Source organism: Oryctolagus cuniculus, chromosome 9 (assembly GCF_051225735.1).
Source record: "Oryctolagus cuniculus isolate XC-2025 breed Fujian yellow rabbit chromosome 9, ASM5122573v1, whole genome shotgun sequence".
NCBI classification, from domain to species: Eukaryota; Metazoa; Chordata; class Mammalia; order Lagomorpha; family Leporidae; genus Oryctolagus; species Oryctolagus cuniculus.
Genome location: NC_142875.1, coordinates 104,169,892 through 104,187,924, shown reverse-complemented (window position 1 = coordinate 104,187,924; position 18,033 = coordinate 104,169,892). Strand labels below are relative to the sequence as shown.

The 18,033-nt window shown below is 49.9% G+C and overlaps 1 protein-coding gene across 2 annotated transcripts in view; it reads left to right on the top strand.

The window, feature by feature from the left end:
- Positions 1 to 4,454, top strand: part of NTF3 (neurotrophin 3) — a 73,432-nt gene extending 68,978 nt beyond the window's left edge. For both annotated transcript variants that reach the window (XM_089303749.1, XM_008259713.5), the window contains exon 2: positions 3,361 to 4,454. In XM_089303749.1, the coding sequence (XP_089159875.1) occupies positions 3,361 to 4,155 (795 nt within the window). In that variant the 3' untranslated portion in view covers positions 4,156 to 4,454. The remainder of the gene's footprint in view (positions 1 to 3,360) is intronic.
- The last annotated feature ends 13,579 nt before the right edge of the window (positions 4,455 to 18,033 follow it).

Sequence of the window (18,033 nt, the reverse complement as noted above, 5' to 3'; positions counted from 1 at the left end):
AGTGCTTATTCCAAAGTACCTATTAGTCAGCGTTTCATTGCTGTAACCAATACCAGAGCTGCCTACCATCATAAAGTGAAAAGGTTCATTTAGCTCACAGTTTTGGAGATTCAAGTCCAAGGTGGGACAGACCCCATGGTTTGGTCACTGATGAGGGCAGCAGATGGCCCTGATGAAGGAGCAAATCATTATCCAGGAAGCAGGGAGAGAGGGTGGGCCCAGACGCAGGCCTTCCAAGGGCGCAGCCCCTATGAATGCTACACACCGTAACTGCCTTATCTTTTCTCCTTCTCAGTATCATCAGTTTATGACCTTAGGGTTTAGATGTCTGTATGAGCCCCGTCACGTTCAAACCATAGCACTGTCATTACAAGTTTTTGGACTGATGGTAAAAAAGGGTACAGACACAGGAATGAGGAAGACTTATGCAAACCGTATCATTCCACAGGGGATGTGATACCTGTTATCGTAGCCATGTGGAGACTGGGCTGAGGGAACACAGAGGAGGTATTGGGTGCTGCTGCTAAGATCTTGGGAAGCTTCATAGAAAAGTCAGCGTGTGACCCAGGCACTGACGAAGAGCTGAAATCCCAACAGGAGCAACAGAGATAGGCAAGGTGCAGGGGTGAGCAGGTGCACACGGGTCATAAAGCACATGCAAGGGGCAGCGGAGTGGCTGGGGTTGGAGCCCAACCATAATTCAACAAAAGAGAGAGGTCAGGGCCAGGGTGCAAAGAACATTTTCCCTCCCCTCATGTGCCTCTCCTCCTCTTTGGACTGGAGTTTGGGTTTTCCTCGTATGTAAAATGAAGGAGTTGGGGCTGATGCTCTCTTTTTATGGTTTTTCTACATCTAATAGCCTTGGGATTCATATTTAGGCCACTGCCATTCAAAACTCTTCCTCTTTCATCACCAGTCTATGGGTGCCACTCTGCGTTCTCCCTTCCAGCTCACCCATGTAATCCCCTCCTAATAGCCTGTGTATCAACTCCCACTCTGCCTGGTACCTCCTTCTCCAGCCATGCTTGATTGGTTCGCCTATGAACAGAAACCCAGGGTACCCTGCGCTGACAGTGGCTGGCCTTTGGGGAGATTTTGGACAAACTTCAATCCCAAATGATTTTATTGTAGTTGTATTTTGGGGTGGGGAAGAGGGCAGGTGTGGGGTAATTCTGGTTGCATGTGTGTTGTACTTTCATTTTGCTGGGCCTGCAAGACTGCAATAATTGTCACTTACACACAGACATTGAGGAATTGAGTAATTCAGCGGAGACCATTTCCCTAGGATGCTACAATTCGTAGAGCAATCTCTAGGGGTGGGCAGTCATGCTAGAATCCTGGCTTCTCTTAACTTTGACCTTGAAGAAGTCGGTTGTCCAGAAAAGTAGTTCCCATGGAAGGGAGATGGTCTCCTTATCACAGAGGCAGGCCAGGAGCCAGGAAGAGGAAGTTGGACCAAAGCGCCTGCAATGCTGTCAGCCTTGGGGACAAGCGAGCAAGCAGCTCTTCAGCCCAAATGGGGAGAGGCTGTGTCTGCAGGCTGGCGTTAGCAGGCTCAGACATGGGTGTTGGTAAGCAGGTCTGCTCCTGTATTTCTTAAGTCACCTTGGTTTATTTCCTCCCCATTTTGCCCCTGGATTTGGTAAATTCTGAAAGTACCAAAGGTGAACCAAGGGAAGGGATTGTATCTTCCACATTTAGTCTTTAAAGAGGAAATGATGTGTCCCCGGAGGCCAATGAGGTGGTAGCGATGGTAATTAAAGAAGGAAAGCCTCCCAAGGGTGGGACTGGGCATCGGGGTGCAGGTTAGGATCCCAGCTCCTCCTGGAGAGTCTCCCTCCAGGGCCAAGCCCCCAGGAAAGCCTGGCTCTGCCCCACTGAGGGGGAGACGAACAGTGAGAGCATCTCACGATCCGCACAGCAATTCCACCAGGACTCGCAGGCGCCCTGTGTTGCCATTCTACCATGGCGACGGCGGGAGAGGAGTGCCACTCCAGCCAGGAGCAGCAGAGCTAGAAATATCCCTGGGAAGGTAACAGGTTGTAATGGAAACAGGAAGTCCGGAGCAGGAGAAACAAATCTACGGTGCCTCTCGGTATCCAAGCCACGTCCACCGGTTCAGTAGAGTGGGTTTCTGCAGGACCTCCGTCTTCTGCAGGTAGTGCTTCTGCAGGTTGCAGGCCTCGGTCAGATCCCCTTGGGCGTCCTGGTAATGAGTGGCCATCTGAGAGCTTGCAGGGCACTCTGAGGCTCAGTGCTTTCTCACCCTGTGTCTGGGGTCCCACCTGTTCATTGACAAAGGTCATACCAGGTGTGGCCCAGCCAGGCGTGAGCCCATCTCTGTTACCATAATATGTGGGTACTTCCTAAAACTTGTGGGAAAGTAGAATTAAAACATCATTTTATTGTGGTACCCCAAAACAGACTCTTGAAATCCATGTGTAGTTTGTATATGAAATGTGTTTACCATGAGTTTTTTTGTTTTTTGTTTTGTTTTGTTTTGACAGGCAGAGTGGACAGTGAGAGAGAGAGAGAGAAATGTTTTCCTTTACCGTTGGTTCACCCTCCAATGGCCACTGCGGCCGGCGTGCTGCGACCGGCGCGCTGCGACCGGCGCATCGCGCTGATCCGAAGCCAGGAGCCAGGTGCTTCTCCTGGTCTCCCATGCGGGTGCAGGGCCCAAGCACTTGGGCCATCCTCCACTGCACTCCCGGGCCACAGCAGAGAGCTGGCTGGAAGAGGGGCAACCGGGACAGAATCCGGCGCCCTGACCAGGACTAGAACCCCGTGTGCTGGCGCCGCAGGCGGAGGATTAGCCTAGTGAGCCGCGGCGCCAGCCTACCATGAGCTTTTTGATGATCCTTTGCTGAGGGGCGTCTGACCACATCCCCAGCCTCAGTGTGCTTCATTGAAAGACCCCAGGGGCCCTAGCTGGGGAGCATTAGAACTGTGCTTCCCAGGACAATTCCAAGGTCACTGGTGCCGATCAAAGAAGGTGATTTCAATGTTTTCGTAGTTGGCCAAGGTAGAGTGGACCATGCGTGTCTTTCTGGGCTCAGAGGGTGTTTTAGGAAGTGGCGTTGCTTCGTGCCCTCACGGTATAAAGAGGACCTTGAATGCCAATACCATGCAAAGGACAGCAGAGTGAGAGGACCCAGAGTGAGAGGACCCAGAGTGCGTTCCCTGGCCTCTCCCAAGGGTGGAGGGAAGACGCAGGATCCTCAGAACATCTGCAGAGGAGCGCTGGTGGTGCCATCTCTCTCCTGCCCTCCTGGGGACACGCAGCATCAAGCGGCTGTTGCCAGGATGGCATTGGTCGGCTGCCTCGACCTGTGATTAACACCTGTGTTTCCTTTTCAGATCTTACAGGTGAACAAGGTGATGTCCATCTTGTTTTATGTGATATTTCTCGCTTATCTCCGTGGCATCCAAGGAAACAACATGGATCAAAGGAGTTTGCCGGAAGACTCGCTCAATTCCCTGATTATTAAGCTGATCCAGGCAGACATTTTGAAAAACAAGCTGTCCAAGCAGGTGGTGGACGTTAAGGAGGGCTACCAGAACACCCTGCCCAAAGCAGAGGCCCCCCGGGAGCCGGAGCAGGGAGAGCCCGCCAGGTCAGAATTCCAGCCCATGATCCCAATGGACACGGAGTTGCTGCGACAACAGAGACGCTACAGCTCGCCCCGCGTCCTGCTGAGTGACAGCACCCCCTTGGAGCCCCCTCCCTTGTATCTCATGGAGGATTATGTGGGCAACCCCGTGGTGGCCAACAGAAGCTCCCGGAGGAAGCGGTATGCAGAGCACAAGAGCCACCGTGGGGAGTACTCGGTGTGTGACAGTGAGAGCCTGTGGGTGACCGACAAGTCGTCGGCCATCGACATCCGGGGACACCAGGTCACGGTGCTGGGGGAGATCAAAACCGGTAACTCTCCCGTCAAACAATATTTTTATGAAACGAGATGCAAAGAGGCCAGGCCAGTCAAAAACGGTTGCAGGGGCATCGATGACAAACACTGGAATTCCCAGTGCAAAACGTCCCAAACCTACGTGCGGGCACTGACTTCGGAAAACAACAAACTGGTGGGCTGGCGGTGGATACGGATAGACACCTCCTGTGTGTGTGCCTTGTCGAGAAAAATCGGAAGAACGTGAATTGGCCTCTCTCCCCATATATAAATTATTACTTTAAATTATATGATATGCATGTAGCATATAAATGTTTATATTGTTTTTATATATTATAAGTTGACCTTTATTTATTAAACTTCGGCAACCCTACAGTATATAAGCTTTTTTCTCAATAAAATCCGTGTGCTTGCCTTCCTTCAGGCCTCTCCCATCTGTTAAACCTTGTTTTGTGATCCAGCTCTCGAGAGCTGCTCTGTAAAACTGTGTACGCATTCACCATTGTCAAGGCCATGACTGTCGTCTTAGTAAACTTGTTAAAATCAGATGATGTCAGAGTTGTGTATCAACACAGGGATAGCCTCCTTCCGGTACATTTCATGGTTGATTGATGAATTAAAAGGACTGTTATGGCCTTCATTGGAAATCAGACCCCTGTAGCCTGGAGCTTAATATTGGATTCTGCCCAGCAGGATGGACTACCAGGTACTCACTTGCCTCTCTCCACTGTTCACTTTGCCAGTTAGGATTGTGGTTTGCTCCAGTGTTAGGGTCCAGGAGCAGTACGAATGAACCTGGGAATTTTAGAATTGGAAGTTGCTTTTCAATACATTTGTTGTTTGGGTGCCTGGGGTTGTGTAAGGGTTGGATTTTTTTTTTTTTTTTTTTTTTTGGCTCTGGTATTTGTTTTGCTTTCTGTAAGTGCTTTTCATCCTTTAAGGCACATAGGAAAATTTTTTAAGCTGTTCGTAACTGTTTGCTTCTGTTTGCTTCTGGCTCATGAATAATCTATACACAGAAGATAACTTGACTCGGAACAGACCCTCTTGGCCCGTGACCTCACTCGCTCATCTGGTGGTCTCTCCCAGAGACTCATGCAGAGTTGGAGCGTGCCTGGCCTTTGGGTCAGATCAGGGCTCATGTTCCAGCTCCTCCCCTGTGGCCTTGAAGGCTCTCCAGCCTGTACTTGACAGGGACAGAGGCAGATGGGGAGTCCCGCCTCCATTCCAGCAGTCCCAAGGAGTCAGTTGAGTAACGATTGGTAACTTCCTGGTGTCGGGTGGCCATTGGCAAATGAGCCTTCCTCACCCCTTCACTTCTCTCTTCCGTGTTCGTGTTCCTCTGTGTCGTTGTGAGTTAGTTCATCAACTTGCGATGTAAAAATCCCAAATGGAAGGGACTGTCTTGGTGCCCACTGAGTCCCACTGGGGATCCGTGACAGCCCAAGGGTGGCTGTGGTGATGGCTTCACTTGTCTTGTCCAGGCACAACAGAAGAGGGCTTTATCAGCATCCCCCAGGGAGTTTGCTGATGTCTTTTTCCAGATGGGAAGCAGTTTGTCCTCTTGAGGGGCTGGAGCATAAGCGTTCTCACTCCCATCTTGCTGGAGGTGAAAAGTGCCCACCAATCTAATTCAGAAGTCACTCGTTTCTGCCCTGACCCCCGTCCAGCACCAGGCCTGCACTGCCCTGCCTGTAATGAAGGCTCATGTCTGCTATTCCTACCCTGAGCGACACGTGGTCTGAGCTCTCTAACATGTGCCCACGAAGAGTATGACGTGAACCTTTGGAACAGCCTCTGCAGACGCAGTGGCATTGTACTACACTTGATTCTGGAACCCAAAATAGAAGAGCAAGGATGAGGAATTGATGATGTGCTTTGCTATGGGCCATGCACGTGCAAACATGGTGACAACTCATTGTCACAAATCTTTGGAGCGAGCCATTGTCTCCAAGGTTATAGATGAAGAAACAGGAGGTGTAACTCACCTGAGGTCATTTAGCAGATTAGTCATAGAATCAGGTTGAAGTCCATGTTGGAATGATGATACAGCAGTCTCCATCCTTCATCACCTGTCTCTCTTCCCTCTCCCTTCTAAATAGCAGCATTGCATTTCAGAGTAAATGTTACAGTGCTAGAGAAATGGAACCACAGTTCTACACATGGATCTTTTGTGGCTCTCATTTTACTGAGCTTACCCCTCAAGAACAAGTTGATAGGACAATGGTGGTCTTGGGGTTGACCCAAATCCAGTTCTCAAGAGCTCATCATTGGAAGGTGACAGCTGAACCTTTTCCTGGGCTTCCAGCAAGAGTGTAGGCCTCCCCCAAGCAGCCAACTAAAGGACACTGCAACCAGGAAGCACCTGTAGGGTTCAGGTCCAGACTGTTGAACCAGCATTGCAGGAACAAGACAAGTCAATTCTGGGTACAGGAGCCTAACAAAGAAATACTGTAGCCCTAGTTAAACAGGGGATTCTGGGAAATTGGAGACAATATATTTAAGAATTTAACAAAAGTTACCTAACCTGTCCATCACGGGGTCTTTCTTCCCTCCTCAGGACCTTTGTGGAGGAGTTCTTAAGAGCTCCTTCTGGAACTTCTATTGTGAATCAGTAGAAGGTCTGGCTGATCTGGGAGAAGGACCTGGGTGATACAGACCAGCAGTGGAAGGCACAGGTCCTAGCTAGCAGGGCTGAGTCTTGGACCCTACCTAGAACACAAGGAATTTGCCCACACATCAAGAGCAAGTCTGGGGCTGCATCCTGGGGCGCATGCAGCTCCAAGGAGAAAGTGGCCTGGGATGAGATGAATACTCTGGAGAGCAGAATCTGAGCTGCAGACTGCATAGTGACTCAGCCTCCTCCACACTGGGTGGCAGGGCAATGAGGCATTATCCAGCTTCCTCTCCCTAACTGTCTTGGCATAGAGGGCATTCGGCTGCTGCCAAAGTCAACATGTGAAGCCTCTGGACCCAGGGCAGAGCCTTCATCATGGTTGACAGGAGGCCTGTTTCCATCCAATTTACACACTTGTGGTGTTGATAGATTGAAAATTAAAACCATCTCTGAGATAGGAGGGCCCTGCAGGGCTAGTGTCTGGCTCCTGGACAACTCCACACACTCCTCCGTCCCCCTTTATCTTAGTGCCTGGTTTCTTCTGGGGGCTTCGGTAAATGGGGAGGTGTGCTGCAGGGTGAAGAACTCAGCAGGACAGGAGAAAAGGCATCATGGGCCAGCTTTGTTACCAACAGCTGTGTGACCTCAGAGAGCTCCCCTGTCCTAGCATGGCCATCAGGAGATTCTGTAGCCCAGAGGGGCAGTGTGCAGACGGCATGGGCCTCAGTGCTTAGGAAGTGCTGCAATGTCAAGTTCTGCTGGCCCTGGGCAGGAGCCTCTTTCTACTCCCTCATGAGTCTTAAGTTTCCCCCACATAGGGAGGTGAACTTGAGCAAGTGGCTTAGTCTCTCTGAACCTTTGTCCACTCGCCTGTAAAAGGGGATAGTGTGTATGTCATAAAGTTGTTTGGCAGTGTAATGAAACCATCCATTTCCGGAAGCATTTCAAAGCATTCATGAGGATGATGATGATGATGATGATGATGACAACTAGCTTTTAAGGGCTTTACAGAAACCCACATTCTGAAATTGTGGTGGGAGTCTCCCAGCACTCTAGTGATTAATCCTAATTAAAGTGTATCCACCACCTACCCCAGGAGAGGCGGACCTTAGGGTAGCATTTTCCCCTTTCCATTCTGTAGGTCTCTAACCAAACCATTGGCCCCATCTGACTGGCAGGTCTTTAATCCTTCTCAGCACATCAAGGAATGCATTGCTAACCATTCTCTACAAAAAAACTTAGTATTTTGCTAGTAGTTCTGTCTGTGTGCTTTTCTGAAGTGTGTTGTATATTTTCTTTCTTTGTTGCAGATTTATGGGACAATTTTCTCCCTCCCTCCCTCTCCCTTTCTCTCTCTCTCTCTCTCTCTCTCTCTCTCTCTCTCTCTCTCCTTCTCCATCTCCCTATCTCTTTCATTCAACAATGCTATCTGCAGGCTAGTGTTGATATTGCAGAATTTGGCATTTTTGAGAATTTTTCTACTTCTGCTTGCTCTCCCATGGGTGTGAGTGCATGTGTGTCTATGTGTGCTTAATAGTTCACTTAGTCAATGTAAAAGCCCTCCACTGAGGGCTCAGAGAAGCCATCTGCATTTATTTTATCACCTTTGAACATGTGTTTAGGAATGAGATCCATGTAGTCAGTTTATGGCTACCTGGAGATTCGTCTGGCTTCACCAGGAAGACACATCCCCCAGGCTGCAAGCTCGGGTGGCCCTGAATCTGCAAAGCCAATGTTAGGTCCTCAGTTAGGCCTGGCTTTGCCTCAGAGAGCGCCAGCCCTGCCCACATGGTGGGCTCTGCTTCAGCAAGGTGCTCTCAAACTCCACAACACCCATCCCATCCTCCCAAGGCCCCTGGCCTAAGGGCCCTGCAGGTGTTCCCTTCCACAAACCCAGTCAATGAGGACCAATTCATCTGGAACTTCCTCCAGCCTAGTCTGCCTCAAAGTCTCCACCTCCCAAACCCAAGGAGACCCACATTCCTTACAAATCCCCTTCTCAAGTTACAGTTGCCAGTGGGATTCTCATAAAGCACGCAGATGTCACAAGGTGAAGTGCAAAGGCCTCAATGTTGACCCTGGGCCTTTGGTTCTAGATGGAGGTTGGCCCAGCTAAGAAGAGCAGGAGCACAGAGCAGGTTGGAAGCACTCTTCTGCAGGGCTCAGCCTGCGTTGAATCACTGTGAGCAGAAGGAAGGCCAACAAGACACATAGAAATATCCCTGTTATGGGTCCCAGGGATGGGACAAGCAAGGAGGTCAAGAAAGGGGATGGTCCAAAGACTCAAAGCCTTTACTTAGAGGAAGTGGCTACCACTGATGAGTTTGGTTGTATTGAATTGTAGAATTCAATAATGACATTGCCAGGGCAACCACAGATGTCTCCATCACACAAAACATAAAAGGCTATTGGGCAATTGTAAAACATAGCCTGAGGAGCTAGGGGATGTGTGAATGGCTGGGTGTGCATACATGGATGTGTGTGTGTGCGTGTGTGTGTGCGTTTGTAGCTGCTTTGATATCCTAACCATTGATGGATTGCATTTTTGTAAGAAAAGGTAATGATTGAAAAAGAATGCTCCTGAACACAAGTTTAACCTTTAGGAGACTGAACTGGTAGCCAGCTGGGGAGCATATGGAAAATGAACATTCTTGAAGCCAGAAAACAGGCTGTCCGTGGTGTAGGATTTACAGACAGAAACCGCATCAGGCTGACTGCACCAGCCAAAACAGAAGGAGTTCTGGGCCTTCTGATTTGGTGGGAAATAAGTAGAAGCTGATGCAGGGGGTTGGGGGTGGAAGTTAAGCTTGGACCAAGGAACAAATAACAATGATTGTTGTGTTTTACTGGCTGCTTCTTCCACGTTAGGCTCTGCATACATGTCTCAGGTGGACTCTCATAACCACCCTCGTCATTTTAACCCTTTTGAGGACAGAGACTGAAAGAAATAACTTCAGCTAGTAAGGAGAAGTGCAAGACAGGAGCCCAAGAGGTCTACGCATGTAGGCTTGGAAGTGCTTGCCCTTGACCATGTGAGTAAGACAGTGGTGAAGAGCCTGCTCAGTATTTCAGGGGCCCGGATTGCTGAATTTCGAGGGAGTAAGGAGAGTGGGGAGGCTAGTGTGCACTTGGCACAAACAGATTATACGCTTCATACGGCAGGGATTCCAACAATCGCTGGACGGGAGGGAAGTAATAGACAGTAGGAACAGTGTCTCGCTGCAGTAGCAGTTGTCTATAGACTGGGGTAGAGGAGTGGGCTCTCCACTCCAAACACGACATCTCCCACCCAACAGCTTCATGGCTAGGGCAGTTTGAGGCTGTTCCCATCATGTGAGCTGTGCCAGAGTTCAGTGAGGCAGAGTCATGCCCAACGGGGGACCTGACATCATCAGTTTTGCACCTGAGTTTGAAGCCTTGGGGATGAGTCTTGGTAAAGCCAGACGAATCTCCAGGCAGCCATAAAACTGACCACACAGACCTCACTCCTGAACTCATCCCTGGTTGTCACTTCCACCTGGGGAAAGAAGATCAGCCCTTCAGTAATATCCACTTAAAAAAAAGATAGAAGACAGGAATTTCAGATTGAATCAAGATCTTTGAGATCCAATAATCCATCCTTCCTTATAAAGGCATTCAATACTTAAAAATCTTTGCCAAATGCATACTAGGTGCTAGGCCCTCTGCCAAGTCTATGCACTCAGCCCAAGAGGTGCATCTCTCCTGGAAGAGCAACGAGTGGAAAGGGTGGGACCCTAAGGGTTAGCAGCTTGACAATTCCTGCAGTCTCTTTGTGGGCACCTCCTAGCCAAGTAGCTTGCTTGCTGTGAAAACAGCTGCAATGGTCTAAAAGCAAGCCTTCCCCATGTTACGGCCAAATCTGCAACTGGAACCATAACCAGCTTGTCAACAAAAGGGCTCAGGATCCCAGAAAGCAGACACCGAAGTGCTGCCTGGGGACTGTCGGGAAAGGTCTTCATTGAGGTGGTGACTTCTGAGCTGTCTCCTAAAGCATGAGTAGAACCTTGATGGGAGGAGATAGAGGGCGAGGCTATTCCAGACGGAAACAGCCTGTGCATGTGCAGAATGGGGAGCAACTAATATGCAGAGAAAAGTAGACGAGTTGGGGCAATGAGAATTTTAGGACTGTAGGAAGCTGGAGAGAGACGTCAGGACCAGCAAAGTCAAGGCCAGCTTGGAATGGTCTGCACAGTTTGGGATTGCTTGTTTCGGCGCTCTTAGCTTGAGCTTGCATCAACATCACCTGGAGGACTTGTTACAACTGATTTCTGGGCTGGGTCACCTGAGTGAATCAGAATTCATTAGGCCTGGGGTGGAGCAGGAAAATTTACATTTCTAGCAAATTCCCAGGTGGTGTTGCACGCTGCTGCTCACCCTGAGAATCACTGCTCCACTAGGGAATAGGAGTCTACATGGATTTTTCAGCATTTTTTAACAAGATAATTTTGGTGGCAATATAATTGACGAATGGGCTGCAGACAGACTGATGGAGTTATAGCTGGGAAGTCAGCAGTAAATAACAGCGAAGGCATAGACCGAGACAAGGCAGGGGAGTAGGAAGTCCGTTGGATCACAGAAGTAATTCTGCGATGCAATCAACATGATTTGGTAACAAATTGGATGTGGGGGGTGAGAGAGGAAGATATTAGGAAGATGATCACACCATTTCTCAAAGCTAATGATCCTAAACCCAATTCAAGAAGACAGAGGGATGAGTGGATTTGAAGGCAGGAACCTGGATAACGGTGCCCATGATAAGGTAAGGCTATCCGATAGACAATAATGGATTAACAAGAGAGAATTATGTGTGACGGTGTGCAAGAAGAGCTCTTAGTTATAGAGGTTATCCAGCATAGACGGGCCTCGCCATCTACAGTTGGTTCCTGTCCAGGACAGTAGAAACCAGAGTCTGATGCTCATCAACAAACCAGGGTGTGAGAATCTCGACTCTCTATAGGGTTCAGGAGGGTTATGTGCCATGGACATAAAAGCTGAGAGATTATCAAGGAGAAAGAATTACTGGAATTATTGTGGTTCTGTTTTCTAGGCTTGGAGTTGCCTTGAAAGCCTCTTGGTCAACTAAGAGCATAAAGGCCTCCTCAGTCTTGGGGAAATCCTGGAAGCGAGCAAACACATATGTGCTGCAGAGCTTTCAGGCCTAGTTCCCTCTACCTTGAATTTCCTTCCTCTGTCCTGGGCTCTTCTCATCCAATTCACACGTGTGCATCCTACAAGCCTCAGTTTATAAATTCTCTTCCTTTGCAGGACCATTCCCAACTCCTCCTTCCGAGTCACTGAGGGTCAACCCTTCCCCGACATTGTGTATTTTCATAGGACCTAACGTTTCATTTCACATCACGTGGCACAGCTGGAATTATGGTTGCATGGCTTTTTGTGTAATTACTTGTTTACTCCGTTGCCTCGTTAAGTTATAATCCCTATGAGTCATCAAGTTATGCTGGTTTCAATAAGAACTTTATCCCAAAGGCTGAGGCAAGTGTGAGGCCATGAGTAGGCACTCTGTCAACATTTGTTGTGTGAGCAGGTGAATGAATGTCCTTCATAAACTGGAATTTCAACAGGAGTAAGGATTTGGGTCAGACCCCGGGAGAATGCATCAGTGAGAAGGGTTGTGTTGCTCTTCAGTTCTTTAGAATATCCAATGTGTTAGAGAAGACAAGAGGTTCAACAGTACAGGATCAGAATGTCCTTCACAGTCCAGACACATAGGACTCCATTGTTCCATTGGCAAAGTGCTGGGAAGTGGACTGGAATGGTAAGAAAATTTTTAGGTAAGGTTAAAGGAAGAAAATGCAAAGTCATGAACCAGGGCTCTGAACATAATTCTTAGCCAGAAACATCATGTTTTGATTTAGCACTCATTCAACACGCAGCCATGCACCCATTCAACAAATTGGTATGGAGACCGCCCATGCACCAGCTCTTTTCCAGGTGTTGGTGAGTAGAGCTCACAGGAGAGGATGAGGCTGATGCCTTCACGGAGCCTACTGTCTAGAGGGTATGACAAGAAAATGAAAGATACATGCAAATGTGTTAGAGAGTACTTTCTGGTTGTTCAAGGAGAGGTGCAATACCGGTGGGAATTTGGCACAAAGGTTCTGATGCCCCTGGAGACACCCACATTCCCATCCAAGTGCCTGGGTTTGAGTCCCAGGCGTAGTCCCATTTCCAGCTGCCTGCTAAGGTGCACCCTGGCGGGCAGCAGGAGCCGACCTTATCCTCGGATCCCTGCCCCCATGTGAGAGACCAAGATTGAATCCCATGCTCCTGACTTTGGCCTGGCCCCGTTCCAGATGTTGTAGGCATTTGGGGCGCAAAACAGTGGAGGGAACATCTCTGTCTCTGTGTCTGTGTGTGTGTGGCAGGGGGGAAGGGTTGGTGTCTGTCTTTCAGTGAATAAGTAAGAAAGATTAACAACAAAAAGACACAGAGTTAGTAGGGTGATGATAGTATCACATATACTGAATGAGGGGAAATTCAAAAAGTTCATGGAAATATGTATCATGGGGGAAAAAGGCATACATGTCAAGAACTTTTAGCCGTAATTAAACGTATCTTTTTAATTCCATTTTCCATGAACTTTTCAGAATAACCTTGTATATTTTTGTGGTTGAAATGCTTGCCACTGTGAAATTCGAGTCACGAAATGTCAGTATGCCTAAGGGAATCAAACACATTGGTATACACGCTCAGCAGCTCACGGCCCTAAATAAAGCACAGGCTCTTTAACCAAAAGTCAAAAGCTACACTTTGGCCAGAGAAGTGCAAACAGGACACAGTGCCCAAGCGCCCGAACTTCTGCCTTAGTCAGCTATGGGGAGCTTCTTACCAGAGACCATGTACCTGTGCTCCCCATAACAGAGGTGTGCGTTATACATAGTGGTGCTTCTGTTCCCTGCAGGGGCTTTTTACCCTGTCAAACCTGTTCCATTCCAGAAAAGCAAGACTCACTCCCTCTCCTGCTGCCAGGGCAGGCCCTGGGCTCTCCCCCTGAAGCTGCAAGGAGGCCAGGAGGTGGACAGGGCCACTCCCTCTGAATTCCTGTGCCCCTGGGTCCTTTGGGTAGCTCCCCAGCCAGGGTAGGTGCGGTCCAACCCAGGGCTAGCTTTCTTTTCATGCAAGGCACGCACAAGAAAACTACTCCGGAGAGTGTGATTGAGTTATTTCTACTCCAACATCCTCAGTTTGCCCTGAAAATAGGGTATCACAGTATTTTTAATTCAATCACAAGTTGTCCTAAGAGCTGGCACAGGCTATCTTCTGAGTAAGTGTAGGGAGGAGGCCTTGAGTTTGGAAAGGAGGGAGTTGATCCAGGTGAGTTCTGAGAAGTTCCAGAAAGGCTGTTAGAATTACCTCCAATCTCAGCCTACTAAGCGAGACTTCAGAGAGGTTAGGCAGCCCAGCCATGGTTACACAGGGCTGAGACGAGAACCTGGTCTCCTGTCATCCAGGCCACAACAGCCTCCATCACTGCACACTGCCGTAAGGGGCAGTCTACAGGAGTGAGAGCACGGGGGCTTCAGACTCCTCCAGTGGGCCAGCAGAAGAGCATCTGAGAGGGCCGAGTGGCCCTCACCCCCCTTCTACTCGGCCAACAAGCTCCTCTGTGTGCCCAACACTTCTCAGAGACCGGGAGTTCTGCAGATGGAATCTCTAATCCGTAACGATCAGACCCTTCAGAGGTTGCCTCTCTGGTTTGCACGGTGGTGCAGTGACCGAATCCAAGCAAACTTAAGCTGGAGCCCTCATTTCACCACTCAGTCATGCATTCTAGGGCCAGTTCCCTGATCTCCTTTAGCTTCAAGTTCCAATCAAATGAGGATGGTGACAGCCCCCACCTCCAGGTGGTGATGACAATATAACCACAAGAGTGGCATGGACGCGGGTAGACAGCTGCAAAGTCTGGGCACCTCCTCTGGTCTCTTCTTCAAGCAATAGCCAGTAGGGAATTCCTAAGGATCCCAAGGGAAGGAGCCAGGGCACCTAAGCTAGAGGGAGATCACTATTGGGCTGGGCTGGGGACAGCAATTACCTGGTACGGCGGTCATTCAGGATTGTAACAACTGGCCCAACTGGCCCAACACCATCCAGTCTAATGTTCAGGCAACTTGGCTCCCCCACAGGGATGTTATTAAGCTGGACGACAAACATGTAAAGCACTTGGCACAACATGAGGCATTGAGGAAGTTCTCAGTAACATTGGCTGTCTCCCCTGAGGGACAGGATCTGTGTCTCCAGGTGCCCAGAAGAGGAGAGCCAGGGCCTGCAGACCCCACAGAACAGACACACACCTGTGATCTTGCTGTTTGTCACCACCTTCAAGTTCAGGGCCCTGTCCTTTTCCTTGCCCCAAGTCAGATCTTCTGGTGCACTTGATCTTTAAGTGCAGAACTAAACCTGAAAGCTTTCTGGTTGTTGTTTTTTTAAGATTTTTTTTTTTATTTATTTGACATGTAGAGTTACAGACAGTGAGAGAGAGAGAGAGAGAGAGACAGCGACAGAAAGGTCTTCCTTCCATTGGTTCACTCCCCAAATGGCCGCTACGGCCAGTGCTGCGCTAATCCGAAGCTAGGAGCCAGGTGCTTCTTTCTGGTTTGCCATGCGGGTGCAGGGATCCAAGTACTTGGGCCATCCTCCACTGCTAGCCCAGGCCACAGCAGAGAGCTAGACTGGAAGAGGAGCTGCGGGACTAGATTCTGCGCCCATATGGGATGCCAGCGCCACAGTCAGAGGATTAACCTAGTGTACCACGGCGCCGGCCCCAACCTGAAAGCTTTCTTAACCCTCACAAATGTCCTCTCTGCCCCTAAAGCACAGCCAACTGGGTGGGAAGCAGATGAGCAGGCAGAGGACAACATCTGCCTGTGTCCACCTCATGCTCCAGCCATCGTGGCCATAGCAAGACCCAGGCTGTCCCTGGCTTTGTCCTTGTAGTTCATTTTTATGGTGCAAGAGTCACCAAAAACCCACTAGTGCCAGCCCTTCCTTGTGACTGGATCCTTGGCAATGGCTTGATGCCCACAGACGCCAGCAGCCAACATAGAAGAGCCAGAGCCAGGAGAGACACAGAACCCACAAGCAGAGCCCGGTGTGCTCATCATATAGATCCCAGAACAATGGTCCTACTGCAGGACCTCAGACAAATCAAATGTCCCCTCAGCACTGGCTCTGTGGTGGAGCCGCCTTCCCTCCTCCCATCCCTCCCCAAGAAGGAGATTACAACAATCTCCTGGAGAGAGGCACAAAGAGCTGTGACGCAATGTGACAAATGTCTCAACAGCTACCATGACAGCTTGCTCTTAGGGCACCTAAGTGGGGCATGGGAAGGCTTCCTGGAGGAGAGGATGTTTGCAGGGAGGCAAGGGAGGATACGCCAGATACTGCAAGGTGCATGAGGGAGCTGACGTGTGCATTTGTGTTGTTGGAACTTACAGAGCGAGGGTGGCCTGGACCAGTACACAAGGCTCACTGTGCCATCATCGTTCCATGCTAGAGAGCTTGCGCTAATCCCGCAGAAAAGGGTGCCTGCGCCATGCAGTGAGCAGGAGACGGAGCACTATGGGACCCAAGGGTCCTGTCTGTCAAGCAGGGTTCTGGCTGCCTCTTCCCACGCTGGTGTTCTGTACCCTCCTCTTGGTTGTGGCCGTGCAGATCCAGGTGTGCCTGGAAAGAGATGAGCAGGTGTGGCAGCTCCAGGGATGATCCAGGATTCTCCATGTCTTCACCACTGGAGAATAACAGGCTTAAAATCCTTTGGAGGGAGGCAGGCACTGTGGCGTGGTGGGTAAATCTGCCGCCTGCAGTGCCGGCATCCCATATGGGCGCCGGTTCAAGACCCGGCTGCTCCACTTCCAATCCAGCTCTCTGCTATGGCCTGGGAAAGCAGTAAAAGATGGCCCAAGTCCTTGGGCCCCTGCACCCATGTGGGAGACCCGGAGGAGGCTCCTGGCTCCTGGCTTCGGATCGGCACAGCTTTGGCCGTTGCAGTCAATTGGGGAGTGAACCAGTCAATGGAAGACTTCTCTCTCTTTCTCTCTCTCTCTGCCTCTCCTCTCTCAGAATAACTGTGACTTTCAAGTAAAATAAATAAATCTTAAAAAAAATTCCTTTGGAGGGAACAGGCATCCTGGCTGGTTGAAAGCCAGGTTAGGAGACACGGGGTGCAAGACTCAGAAAGTGGTGGGGCCATTTCATGGCTCATCGCCCATCACTCAACAGCACCCTTACTATTCACCAGTCCCCTTGCCTTGATGGGAGGACCAGCCCCGGTGCCTGCCCTGTCTGCCGGGTCCCAGTTCCAGGATGATAGACCTGTCCATGTCACTTCCTCCCAAGTTTTACCTTGAACTTCAGACCTGACCCTGCTTCATGTCGGCCTGGCTGTCAGCTGCAGTGAAGTCAGCATCCTCAGAGTGAGTCTTGGATTCCAGGCCCAGGTCCAGGCCACTGGCCTGTTCCATCCTCACTCCACAGGCAGCGCAGCAAGGCTGCAAGGAATACAGGAAGTCACAGGTCTCATGGCACTTTGCATTCCCTTGCATTGCATTGCATTGCATTGCATTGCATTGCCAATGCTGCTGACCAATGAGACGAGACGGGCTCATCCTGTCCTGCAGGAGGTCCACATTTTAGCAGGCTCTCTTCTCTTCTGACTTGTTTTGTTTGAAAGGCAGAGAGACACAGAGGAAGAAAGGGACAGACAGACATCTCCCATCCTCTGGTTCACTCTCCCAAATACCTACAACCACCAGGCCTGGGCCAGGCTGAAGCCAGGAGGCAAGAACTCATTCTGGGTCTCCCACGTGAGTGGCAGGGACCAACTTCTTGCACCATCTCCTGCTGCCTCCCAGGGTGCACATCTGTGGGCAGCTGCAGCTGGGAGTGGAGTCATGACTTGAACCCAGGCCCTCCAGTTTGGGATGCAGGAGTCCCAAGCAGCATCTTAACCACTGCGCCCAGTGCTGGCCCCCTGACTTGGTCTTCTAAGGGAGTGGAGAATGTTCCCAGACAGGAATTGTTCATCAAATGCCACTTTCGGCAGGCTCCACACCATCCTGCCTGCCATCCAAGGTCCAAGGCTGGAATTTTGGGGCCATTGACAGAGTAGCCCCAGCCTCTCTTCTGGTTCTCTCTCTCCCTCTCACCCTCCCTCTCCTTCACCGTCTCCTTCCTCTTACTAACACTGAGCCGGGCACCCCTGGTTGTCTCCTGAGTTCTCACACCCAAGCTGAGTTCTTGGGCTCCTGCCACGCGCGTGAAGATCTGGATGGAGTTTCTGACTTCTGACTTTGACCTGACCGAGCCCTGGTCATTGTAGCCATTTGGAGAGTGATCCAGGGATGGAACTCTCTGACTCTCCCTCTGTTTCTCCCTCTCTCTATATAACTCTGCCTTTCAAATAAATAAACCTTTTAAAAAGAAGATTTTCTGGTGCTTAACACTTAAAATATGTGGGTTTCTCTTTTT